Consider the following 14,029-nt stretch of genomic DNA (forward strand, 5'->3'; position numbering starts at 1 on the left):
GCTGGTTGGTTAGCCAGATTTCTAGCAGGTATTCTCATTTCGTATGACCGGAAGTCCCACTGAATACCAAGTGGCATAATTGGTTTGTAAACTAAATGTAAAAAAGAAGAAATTGAAGGGGTGCACAATGGAGGTGGCTGTATGTGTGTAAGGGGTGAGGGGGGATAATGAACTGGACGTTAAGTAAAAAAAAAACTGTGGGTTGGGATGGATTCAATAAACAAAAAGATTGGAGGGGGGGGGGGGGAGGGGGTAAAAAACAAGAAATTGGAATGAAGGTGCAATAAACAAGAAGTAAAGGAATATGGATGGCTGGAGTAATGTACCAATTATAGTCGGGCTCGAATTATTGAAAATGGATGAAGCGATGAAGCGTGTCGGCGTTAAGTAAGATGGAGAACCGTTCATTTCTACCAATCAGGACAAGATGTGAATCGGTACGGCGTGTATTACACTTCTAAATATAGAGCTTCACTCGTTTTCATTTGCAAACCTTCTCGCTATTGTCGTATCTCACGCTCACACAACCACCCCCTCCCCTCGTAAATGCTCGTAATGGATCGCAGTTTTCGTTTTACTTTTTTTTTCAGTGACCGGTCGATGAACGAATGGACAAAGAGGCGTCGAGAGCGAGAGAGAGAATGGAAGGTGAGGGTCAAGGCTTATTAAGGCAGAATCTGACAAACGGTTATGCTGGCTAATTGGGTGAGCATACCTTACAAAAACACGAGCTGATGTCAGAATATAATTTTTTTTTAAAAATAAATAAATAATAAAAACGCACGGTCGAATAAAACCCAATCTATTTTTAACTAAGCCAAGTTTAAAACATCGGGTTTTCCCGGTGCAGTTTTCATATTCATGCGAGTGATTGCGATGTAATTGCAATTATGTAAAGACGACTATGCGGTTGTAAACCTGTAATATTGTAGGCTAGCATACACTCTGCGACCTGGGTTGAGTTAAACAAGCGCACTTTGTGTCCAATTGATGGACTAACAATGATAAGTTGGAAAAAGTTATTTTTATTCCGAACAAAGTAGAGCTAGTCTGGACCCGAAACTTAAACTACGTATTGCATTCGTTCGTAATGGATGAAGAGCTACCGGTCCGAAAAAGGTATTAACAAGTAATTGATCAAACGTTTTTTTTATTTTATTTTATTTTTTTTTATTTTATTTAAACCTTAACTAATACGTTAAGTTTATTATAATTTGTTTCAGAAACTATTAACCGCATTGTTTTATGGGACGAAATTGTTTACGTTTTGTATTTGTATAAACACTGATTCATGTTTATTTCAATGTTCAGCTTTTCGACATTCGCTAATCCAATACATATTGACATAAAGAAAAACGTAATCCGTCTGTATATATTAATCACACATTGCGCGTTTTTACAAAACAAGAACCTGCTCTACAAAAAAAAAACAATAATCGCGGATCAAAAGATGTTATGGATAGTAACGCTAGAATTACAACCATCAACGATATGGTATTTTTGTATGCTCTTTACAAGAGGTAGTTTTGATATGCCACATTGGCTGTGGATTTATGTTTTTAAAAATCGCATCGGGAAAAAGGGTTAAAATGACGTAAGAGCGAGTGCCATTGTGAATATTTACCTGCAGAATTTATCTCTCCTGCCGAGGGATAAAACAAGAGCGATTCTTATCTAACAAAAACCAGTATATTTCTCACATGTAGGTTAACCCTAACCCATCTGACGTTTCAGACATACGGAAAAAACTATTGTCGTAAATTCTGTCCAAAAACATAACCGGTTGTCGCAATGTATTTACCCATGCCTTACATAAAGACCGCCTCGTTTGGATACAGTTGATGTTTCCCCAACACCCGCTGACGCGGTAAAAACACGTTTCATCACTGCACTTGATGTTAAGACCACAGATAATTAATGAGGGTGTTGATAACTTAACGGTAATTAAAAGTTACATAATTATTTTTTTTTACAACAGACTTAACGGAAATGGCAATCAAAGTTTTAAAATGAAAACATGAAAGCGGAAAGAGCAGGAAATGTTGTATGTGAGGACACCGTGTGCTTATACAGGTAACAATCAACACCACGTTTTCAAATGTTACATTTTATTACTGTAGGCCTACTTCAACACACGGCAGCATGGACACACAAAAAAACGATGACATGTTTAAATTGTTTCTTTTTTCTTTAAAGGGAACTTACTCTTGAAAATAAAAATAACAAACTTTTTTTTTTAAACTTGGATATTTAATGGTGTATGCTTAGAACTAGAAAAACAAAAATGGCCGTGATAGTTGTAGCGAAACTAAATTACAATTATAAGATGTTTATATTTAGTGTAAGTAACCCAAAAGTCCCGAGTTCAAATCCGGGTTCATGATTGTCAGTTGAACGTCCCTGGGTTCACGCAGCTTTGATGGGTACCGAACTCACGTTAGGGAAAATAAACGCGACTGGGCATAACGCTGGCCACATTATCCTTTTATAAACCTAGGCCACAGAAACAGGTGAACTCTACTTCGCTTGTCCTATGTACCATCACGTTCGAAAAAGACAACGTATATTTAGTGTGATCAGACCAGACTACGTGGTAAAGATGATCTTTGTTGCTACCAAGTCAGGGAGCAAAGTTCATCAAAGGTTACTGAAATAGCAATGTAAACAGAAAGTGTTATTTCAACGCCAAGGGTAGACAAAGGTACAGAATATAGTCCAAGTTAAGACAGAACAGACAGACCCGACGGGTTCCGAACCTACCACTCCTCACGGCACCGAATCGCCTCGCCTTCCATGCATCAAGTCAGACGTGTAACCGATTCTGCCAATCAGCTCTACAAAAATAAAGCTTTCATGGCAGAGCACAATCACAACCTATGCACGATCAAAGGTTACTGCGCACAATCGCCCCTAGGTGGCACCGCCTCACCCCCCTGGGGCCACCGACTCAGCAAGTAGCCGAGCCTCCAAGATGACGGTTATCAAATATTTGCCCACAGGTCAGCAGATTAACATTGTTTGAAGTGCCCGGCGCACGGCGGGTCAGGTAGGGAAGTGACCAGACACGAATCAACTTACACGGGTTGGCGGCGCGCTCGGGGCTATGAATACGGCGTAAACAATTAAAAGGCTGGGGCGCCGGCGCCCCCCACACAATGACACATTACAGGGGAAGGTAAGAAAAAAATGTCACATAAACTCGATCCGTTAGAAGCAACCCGTTAGATGTATAAAGGTTAATCATGACTCCGACTGAGGCTGGGTTTATTATTGACTTAAACCTGAAATGACACTAAAGGGGAGTTAACTGAAGTAAAAACCACATTTCCGGGCAGTTATCGCGACATGTTCCGCAAGTTTGGTTAGTAAGAATAGACGAACAACAACCCCCCTCAGACCCCCTCGTGTGAGGCGGGGGGTCGGCAATCTATCACCAGCTTGTATTTACCAATTAAAAATCAACAGTTTTTCCGCTAAGTGAATGGGCGGCCGGGGCGTATTTTGGTATGGGTCAGAGGTCCGGCCAGCGTCTAGATCAACTGACCAATGTCAACACACCTTGTTGTAACCACGGCATTGTCCTCAGGGGATTTGCCGGCCGTCCGGTTTGTTTTCCCTGACCAGGTCCAGCGAACGCCGATTGTTCTTTTGTTCTGACCCCTGCTTTTGATCCAAACTCAGTCTTCCACCCCTCCCTACCTTCTCCCTCGTCGTACGCTCGTCCTTTTGATTCATCCCAGCCTTTGTGCGAACCTTGCTCGCCAGAACTCATTGGAGAATATCCGACCGTTCTTTTCTTTCAAATCGTTTTCCGACCCGAGCAAACCGTTGACCACGGAACTCAAACCAAAACAAATTTTCCGGCCAGTAAGAAAGTGAGAAAAATATTTTTCCTCGCAGTAATCGCCCCAAAAAAATTGATCTGAAACGCAGGAATACGTCCAAAGTTCCCATGTTTTCCAACGCTGAAGGCTACCGTAAAAAAATGGCTACCCCTGGTTAAAGGCTACCGTGAAATGATTTAGCTTCTTTGTGTGGGTACGAGGGGGGGGGGGGGGGTTAAAACACACTTGTTTGATACACGGGCTGATCCGAGGGGGGCCTTGTTACGGACAATATTTACACAGCCCGTGTCCCGGGCTGGACGCGACATGGGAACAATGTGTCCACGGGGGGAGCCTGGGAGCGAGGCTAAAATTAAAACCGAGGGATGCGCGCACAAACACCTGAACTAGGAAAACACGAGAGCCCACGTCAAGATCAACTTAATATGGGTTCTTTCTGTTGGAAGTGTTGAGGTAATAGACTGGGTTGGGATGATTGGGGGGAAGGGGGGGGGGGGGGGATGGAGAGGGTAGGAAAAAAAAACCTCAACATCCTACAATTAAATTGAGCAGATGTTTTTTAATGTATTAAAATAACTTGAAAATAATTACTTTAAAATGTTTTTATTGTATGCTATTACTTTAAAGTAATTTCTTCTAGTACAATTAGTCACGTGACAAAAATTTAGCTCTGAAACTGAGATAAGCTCTCAACAAAGTTCAAAATTCGGTAAGATAACCAAAAAAAAAAAAAAACCCATCAAGACTATCGCCAATCGTCCAAATAAAAGGCAAAATGAATACTGAAACGAATCACTTGAACAATCGTCAAAAAATGTTCGGATAAAAGATCGCTAAGTATCTTCATGCGAATAATTTGTACATCAGATATCACATTCTCAAAGTGTAAAAAAAGAAAAAAAAAACAACGATAATAATCTCAACACTCGGGGAGAGGGAAGAGATTTTTTACCCCTCATACAGTGCTCAATCTTCTTTGTACATAGCATTTTTTTAATTCTCCATAGGTGAGACCATTACATCGAGATCACAAAAAACAAACACAAAAACCGACCCTACGACAGGGGCATGTTTACCTATCAAGACAATTTTTTTCTTCCTTCTCTTCTTTATGATTTTATCCCAGTGTAACTCTACACCACCTTTTCGCAGACCGACTTGAAGTTAAACCCTCTCAGCGACATACGTGCGATCAACAATAACTTCAAGGGAGCGAATCAAGCGATGGCAGGGGGATATAACCCTGCTCCCGTTTCATCGAGGGCCGAAACCACTCAAGATTTTTTTGAAAAAAATATTAAAGTCTTTAGACGGACCACGTCTTTCTCCTCGAAGGTACGCGGCTAAAACCTCAATTAGATCACATTTGTCAACGTCGAAACCCAATACCGAAAAATATTATTTTCTTATGTTTAAACCTATATGATAAAAATATAGGGCTAGAGCGGGATGGAGGGGAGGGAAGCTAACGAGAAATAACTTAGAAGACCCCACTTTTCATGGCGCAGACATAGGCTGATCCTGCATACAGAATTCCTTATCAATGCCGGCAATTTCGGGGGGTAAATAGAAATTTAAATTCCGCGTAATTGACGGCGAGGGGAGAGAGGGGGGTGGTTTTCTTTCACGTTCCCCCCAAAACGAAATGACCACACGAGTAACGAGCGAGCTTTGTGGCGAGGGGTTGAAAAAAAAACGAAACAAGGGTAAACGAGTGGCCGTTATTGCTAACAAGCCGAGCGCTTAAAAAAAATAAAAACGGGGAGGAAAGGAAAACAATTTAATTCCTGGAATTGTGTGTTGTGGGGGGGGGGGGGGGGAATGCTCGATAGGTTAAGCGGGTTTAATAAGAGGTTTATTGCGGGAGAGAAATCTCCAAAGAAATTAAACAACACTTAGAGCCTATTGTTAATCTGGAGTTGTTTTTTTTTTTGGGGGGGGGGGGGGGGTGTCTCAGCGTACACTCAATCGCGGGCGATTTCCTCGGATAAAACTTGGATCATATTTGCTTTTCATGATTTCAGTAAATTTGGGATACCGTGGTCAATGTACAGAAGAGTGCTGATTTTGATGATGTGGCAATTCGTTTAGGTTATTTTTTTTTTATATTTTATTTAGACTAGGTGTAAATATTACAGATAAGTTAAAGTTATTCCTGAACGGTCCAAAAAAGATAAATATAGGTGGTAGGTTGTTTTTTTTTAAGAAAGGAAAAAAGCCGGTAAAGTGGATATTCGTGTAGATTCCATAAGTAATTTTCTTCTTACATGTCTGATCAAAGCCCAGACGCTAGACGGTTAACTTATGAAGGTTAAAGGGTTAATAACGTCATCACGCGGACGCAGGCGGGATCCCGCGCAGGAGACCCCCAATTTCAAGGGATCGGAATAGGGGTGAAAACGGGGGGTCGCCGCCCTATCTTCCCATAATATCTACCAGATAATGCACCCAGATAGACACGTCAATGGCGCCGGGCGTAGACGAGTACCCATTAAAGGAAATGGCCGACTTTTGGCGTAACGCTCAACAAATAAGTTATTAGAGACAAGAGTTGGAGGGGGGCGTTGATTTTTTTTTCGTTCCTTTTTTTTTTCATTTGCTCACCTATTCAATCCGGAAATGGACGATATTTCAGCTTTGGAGAAAGTAGCTTAAAAGAAGGGGGGAGATGGATTTCAGGGTACGAGATCCAGTCGAGGGCTTTTTTTCTTTTCTTTTTTCTTCTTCTTATTCGTCTTCGCGTCGGGACTACAAAATCAATCAGATTTTCCAGCCATGAAATGTCTATTAAAAGGGTCTCAGACAGATTATTTCAAATTGCTGCAGTTATAATCTAGCTTTAAAGATAAACGCCGGGGCCGGCATTTTAGTACTAATTTTATTTCCCCCAAGTGTTTGGAAGCGAGATACCCCCCCCCCCCCACACCCCCACCGTCTATCGCAGACTTAATTATTATCCTGTTGTGTTTTCAGATTTCCTATCGCTTTATCACTTTCTGGCCAGCGAGGGCCATACAAAGAGGCAGCTGCGTGGTAATTATTTGCAGTTTTCACAGAGTTATCTCCCATCTTGTTTACCTTTTGGTTATCCCCCTTCATCAATAAGCATAATACAGGTTTTTTTTGTTTGTTTTTTTAAATAAACCCCTCGCGAAGCAGCTCGATATCAGAATCAGCAGAACACTCGTGTCTGACATATTGGATTGATTTTTTTTTCTATTATAAATGAAAACAGCGGCTGATTTAAACCTGGAGAGTACTTTGCCTTCGCGGTGTGGACGGACCGAGAACCTACAAGTTCCGGCTCGCGAGATCAAATCACCAATATCCAGTCTAGGGTGGGGGGTGAGGCAGTTCGAGAACATACTCCAGGTGACGTAAAGTTGAAGCTGCTTACAACTCCAACAACCAAATGGGACCCGGTTCAAATAAATTAATCGCCCTTTGTTTGACGTGGTTATGCCCCTATGTGTGTTTATTTATTTAACCAACAAGTCGTAGGAAAGGAGAAAATGTGCTTTGTAATGGGCACGATTGTTGTGTTTTAGGAGAAAATATGCATATATCAACAGCATTATTTAGGCTAATTACGTAATACACATACATCCATATATGCAATTACACACATCTATCTATATATTAATACATGAATACATATATATATATATATATATATATATATATATATATATATATATATATATATATATATATATATATATATATATATATATATATATATATATTATATATATATATAGATATATATATATATATAGATATATATATATATATATATGACATTTATCATACATTATAGGGGCATACACATTGAGGGACACATTAGGCCGGTATACATCATAGGGCTTTCATCACCTAGCGGGAATGCAAGGGCGTTAATCCCGGTTTGAAGAGAATGATGGAGTGGTCCTATCATATTCGCTTATAAAGTGTTTACCAAGCACAGCCGCGCGATTTCATTTTTTTTTCCTTCACCTGTGTCATCTGTGCAGGTCGATTATATCTGGCATGTGTGTGTGTGTGTGTGTGTGATTGTGTGTGTGATTGTGTGTGGGGGAGGGTGTAGGAGTGGTTTGTTCGGATTAAAATATCATTAAAAATCAAAACACCGGTCATATATCATGATATTGAATACTAGGAATGCAAATTAAGATATATATGGCGAGATTTTATAGAAATATATAAATCTACATAGGCCTGCCGTTATAATAGAGTCACCTAGTAACAATATTGTTTAGAGAATGAATAGATGTTATAAATAAAGTGCCTGTGAAATGTTAACGTCCAAATTTACCAAAAATGTGTACACAAAAAATGATACAGGAATCTTTAAAGAATAAACACGAGCACAGCCAGTCTTTTATCATTCTGGAACCCGAGCCACATAACGAGTGCTGTTAATGCTGCGAGTGATTCAAATTTCTGAAGAGCGAAAGAGACGTAAGAGGAAGGTATGGAAACAATGCTGGGGAATGCTGGGGAGATGATAAGCTATGTGGGAGGTTTAAAATTGTCACGTGCCTTAGAGAAAAAGGTGCACGCTCACGAAAAACGGTGAGTGCAGAAGAGTGAGTAAAACCTAACACAAAAGAAAGAAAAAAAAATCCGACTCTAATATAGCGTGCGTCACGAGAAATAAATGATTAATTTGAGAAGTTGAAAAAAAATGGATATTTTCAGTAGACAAGGCATAGGAAATACGAAGCACAGATTGCATGTTTCGAAAATCTGGCAACAAACAGACTGAAGAGAAGACAGACCAGATTTTTGAGAGAAGCGATTTGTCGCTGACCAAAGCTTGTCGGGTTTTCCCCCCGAATGACCAGAATTAGCGGTAATTAATGTGGTTTCAGTTTACGAATATGACGTGTGGGCTTGGTAAATTACTTGGTTTTTACCGACCCCCCGCCCACGTGTTACATTTTGTCCTGACGAGGCAAGTTTATAACTGTAGGACATACAATATGTCCTAGAGGCTAATTAATAGAAGGGACCATAATAAACAGATTTTAGGACACAGACTGTAAGGTGAAACTAGAAGTTTAAAAAGGTTGACATTGTCGAGTTAATTCAGATAAGAACACAAAAGAATGTCACATACATACATACATATATACATATATAGCATATAAACGATATATGAACACATGCATTAGGACTACTGCAAGCTGACCTACACTCATATGCATGTGTGACTTTAACCATTCACAACCCACACAATCACTAATACAAACACGCATACATATGATGTGTACTAAAAGAATGACTAAACTCCACGTTACCACATACTAATAATAAAAAAATAACAAACAAAAACACACAATATCTCACACACACACACTAAAAAAAGACACGAGCACACTCACACACCAACACACACACACACACACACACACACCAGGACAGTGTACTTACCCCCAAGTTTTCACTCTCCCCTGCGCGTGTATCAGATTTGTAAGTAGTCCAACCTAGGCTTGGCCGGCTCCTAGACTCCACTGAAGAATCCAACAACACAACTGGGGATCAAGACCATAACGTTAACTTTGTCGTTACATAATACAAAATAATACATCCACGAAGAAAATTCATTCAAGTTAAGAACAAAAAAAAAATTTTTTTGTAAGGTTACACTAAATTAATTTTTTTTTTTTTTTACTTTTTAGTGCATTTTTCATTGATTATTTTATTTTATTTTATTTATTTATTTTATTTGGTTGTTTTTTTTTTTCGTGAGATTTTTTTTCTTTCTAAAATGCCTAGGTCTACAGCGCCCATCTCTTCAATTGTAATGCGTTAGGCATTGATTTTTATTAATTATGCATAACTTTAATTAGAATCAACACACTTGAAAACCATCTCGGTAAACAAACGATAAAACTAAAACCAACTATTTTCATTAAAGTTACATTGGCCTAGGTCATTGCACGTTATTCAGTGTTGGATATGTGTATTGTAAGTCAACGGGTAATGTAGGTCTAAGCTATGTCGCTGAAACACATCTTATGTACAAGATTTTCTGATAACTGACCGTACATACAAGACGAAAACCGACATCAAAAGATGCCAGATAAAACGGTCAAATATAGAAGGAAAAAAAAACACACTAAGACAGAGTGGTTGGGGGGAGGGGGGTGGAGGGTCCGGGAAGCCATAAAAACAACAATAAGCTTATTCCAGACCACCATTTGTATTCCCTCGATCTCCATAGTGTCCTGACGCAAGACTCGACATCGCGCTCGTGGTTTAATGGCTTCACGTGCGGGGCTTTGGTGAGTGGTGTACACTCTCACACCACACACACCACACACACCACACACATGGCTTCACGTGCGGGGCTTTGGCTAATGGTGTACACTCTCACACCACACACACACCACACACACACACACCACACACAAATGGCTTCACGTGCGGGGCTTTGGCTAGTGGTGTACACTCTCACACCACACACACACCACACACACACACCTCACACACAGCACACACAGCACACACACACACCACACACACCACACAACACCACACAAATAGATACAGACTGGGAGAATGTTACAACACCAACCTCTTGGTCTTAATTGGTGCTCACTCGACTCCTTGAGATTCCGGTAAATTTTAAACAATGTGTATGAGCGTGTGTATGTGTGTGAGTGTCAGAGTATTTATGTGTGTGCGTCTGTCTGTCTGTGTATGTGTATCTATGTGTGTGTGTGTGTGTCATGGAGATGGTGGGGGGGGGAGGCTGGGTAAAGTTAATCCCAAAAATACTTGAAATTTTTGTTTTCAATGTGAATACGTTGAAGTACCAGAAACAAAACAAGTAGGCAAAATTTAAATCGCTAACCCCCCCCCCCCCCCCCCCTCAATCTACATACACACGCTGTTCCACAATAAACGATAATTAACAAAACATTTTACACACGAAAACTTACGTACCAAGCCTTGCAAGAACAAAACAGTTTTTAGAAAAGAAAATATCTTTAAAAAAAAATTTAACAGTCGCTCCACTTCTCTAAATAGCACACCGTTTTAACCCACTCAACGCCCATAACACTTCCCTTTCTTACTCCCCCTTTTTTTTCAAACTCACGTAAAACTTGGAAACAATCTCTGATTGTATCGTACAAGTAGGAGAAAAGACAGGTGAAGCACCTGCAAGATTGGAATCCAGGTGTTGTTCGGATCTTGAAATAACCCCGGGGGTGGTACCCATTAAGTAAATAACCCACAAGGTAACTAACCATATCAATGTATCTTTAATTTTATATATTTAACAAATTTATTTTATTAATAAACAAATTAATTTCATTTTCAGGGTAAAATTTGACATAAACCATATTAGTTTATTGTGGTATATTTCAAGTCTCAAATTTAAGTCTATTTTTTTAAATAAACAAATTACTTAAGTTTAGCAGATGTAAATTGACATGGAACCCGATAACCGTTTATTACGTTAAGCAAGGGGTGCAGGTTTCACGGCGTGCTTACCTGTAGGTTCCAGCAGGTAATCAACGCAGCTAATTGCTATTAAGTCTGGCCGACACGTGTCCTGACATAGGTGTCGGTGTTTTGACAAGTTTACCACGCTGGTACTTACACACGCAGGTGGTCAAGTACAACTGTGACAAGTGTGTTGGAATTCGTATTTTCGAGGTAACTACGTTTCGATTCACCTCATCGAAAACGTATACAATATAAGAATGTATATTTTAGTGGTGACGCTTATGTGGGGTAATTGACGGTTCTAGAATCTGGTACCAGATTTTGAAGTCTCAGCAACAAGCGTAACGATCAACAAAATAGACAATCCATTCATTAAAATTTACGTTGTAAAAACTTTTTTTTAAAATTATTCACACAAGATAGAATTGAATGGATGCATTATTTTTGTTTTCTGTCGGTATTGCTGCTGTGGTTAAGATTAGGGTTTGAGAAAAGGACAGGTTCATGACTGAGGATATAGTTTACGGCACCAGCCAGGGGTAGGGTGTCGATACTGGCCAACACAAGCGATACTAACAAACACAAGCGATACTAACAAACACAAGCGATACTAACAAACACAAGCGATACTGGCCAACACAAGCGATACTGGCCAACACAAGCGATACTGGCCAACACAAGCGATACTGGCCAACACAAGCGATACTGGCCAACACAAACGATACTGGCCAATACAAGCGATACTGGCCAACACAAGCGATACTGGCCAACACAAGCGATACTGGCCAATACAAGCGATACTGGATAACACAAGCGATACTGGCCAACATAAGCGATACTGGCCAACACGAGCGATACTGGCCAACACAAGCGATACTGGCCAACACAAGCGATACTAGCCAACACAAGCGATACTGGCCAACACAAACGATACTGGCCAACACAATCGATACTGGCCAACACAAGCGATACTGGCCAACATAAACGATACTGGCCAACACAATCGATACTGGCCAACACAATCGATACTGGCCAACACAAGCGATACTGGCCAACACAAGCGATACTGGCCAACACAAGCGATACTGGCCAACACAAGCGATACTGGCCAACACAAACGATACTGGCCAACACAAGCGATACTGGCCAACACAAGCGATACTGGCCAACACAAGCGATACTAGCCAACACAAGCGATACTGGCCAACACAAAGACCACACTCGCGAGTACGTCCTGCCAAAGTTTCAAGTACCCAAATAACCATGATATAGCCTTCAACTATTTGAAACTAAGAAATGTATCGTTATTAATATTTTCATGTGAAAATAACAGTGGTGTACATACACCAATCCGCAAGTTCCCCTATCATTGGGTTTTGTAGCTGATTTCATGAATAGGACTGGAGATCTACTTTTAAGACCCTTTGCATTGTGTGTTACTCCGCGCATGTCAGGAAGTGTCTAAACTCGAGACAAGCAGAGAATAGAGACCATTTTTTTCGAGAAGATTCTGGGACCAAAGCTGGGAAATGGGAGATGGGACTGGTGTTAGTGACCAATAGGTTCTGTCCGAGGATTAAAGACGTCATTTATCACCGGGTCCCATAGAAACAGCCCCATCCCCCCCTCGTGTCAAAGGCTTGGGAGCCGCCTTGCTCCTTTGTGTGCGGTACGCCGATGGCCGGGGGAACAGTGGACGCCCCTAAACCTGAAACGACCTCCTGCGATGGGCAATTATTTTCAAGATGGGACGGGGAAGATGGTAGCCGGGTCATTTTTTTTTTTTTTTTTTTTTTTTTTTTATTTTTTTTTTTTTTATTTTTTTTTTAAGCTGAGGGGACGGGTAAAGAGAGTGTGGGGGAGGGGGGGAGGTGAACGGTAACAGTATAAGAGCTGAAAGTGTCTGATGGAGCACCATACCTGTCCAGGTAAAAAAAAAAACGCTGGTAAGTGAGATGGTGCGTAGCGGATCTAAGGTATTTGAAAACTCAGTACCCATGAAGAAAACCGTCCCCCCCCCACCCTTTTTTTCCCGTGTGGGGTAGGGTGGGGGTGAGATACAATTTAAACATTCTCCCTCGTCTTTATAGACAAGCAAAGGGCGTGACGGCAACAAGACAATGAGGACCCGAGACATGCACGAGGGACGGGCCCTCAAACACGAGGGATGAAAGGGGCGCTTCTGATGGCGGACATCTGCTAGTCGGCGCGGACAGTCCATTTATAAGGCACCTTGTTAGTCTAGGTGGACAGAGTTTAAATTAGATATTTGAGAGAACAGTGACAGATTTCAGGTGAAGATTGAAATAATGAACTAGCAGGAGACACGATACGGGCGATTTTTTTTTCAACCACAGCAAGATTTTTAAAAGGGATCAACCGCGCCTTACTTAAATATCATTTGAAAAAAAAATTGGATGCAAGTAGAAATGATTACTATGCGTCGGTTTATTTTGAAAAAAAAAAAGTGCAATGTAAGCAAGTTTAAAATTATTAACCAAGAAATAAAAATACTATTTAAATAATTTATGAGTAGGGCCACTAAAAAAATATTAGAAAATTTTTAGTGTATATTACTAATTGTACATTACTTATAAATACGATAATCCAAATCTAATTCAACTAAAAGAAAGTACGTTACATAAATAAATATAGAAATGATACACAAGAAAACAGGTAAAGAGAAAATCTATTACTGTTTATCTACAAAGCTCTACTGTAGA

At 40.3% G+C, this 14,029-nt stretch overlaps 1 protein-coding gene across 1 annotated transcript in view; it reads right to left on the reverse strand.

Moving 5' to 3' along the window:
• The window catches only part of LOC131931457 (ephrin type-B receptor 2), a gene marked incomplete at its 5' end in the record, with an annotated part of 93,108 nt that extends 83,726 nt beyond the window's left edge, over positions 1-9,382 (reverse strand). The window contains 1 exon segment of the mRNA XM_059288253.1: positions 9,282-9,382. Within this exon segment, the coding sequence (XP_059144236.1) occupies positions 9,282-9,382 (101 nt within the window).
• Between the last annotated feature and the right edge of the window lie 4,647 nt (positions 9,383-14,029).

The sequence above is a fragment of the Physella acuta genome, unplaced genomic scaffold (assembly GCF_028476545.2).
Source record: "Physella acuta isolate Inbredline_101_S28 unplaced genomic scaffold, ASM2847654v3 ptg001973l, whole genome shotgun sequence".
Lineage (NCBI taxonomy): Eukaryota > Metazoa > Mollusca > Gastropoda > Physidae > Physella > Physella acuta.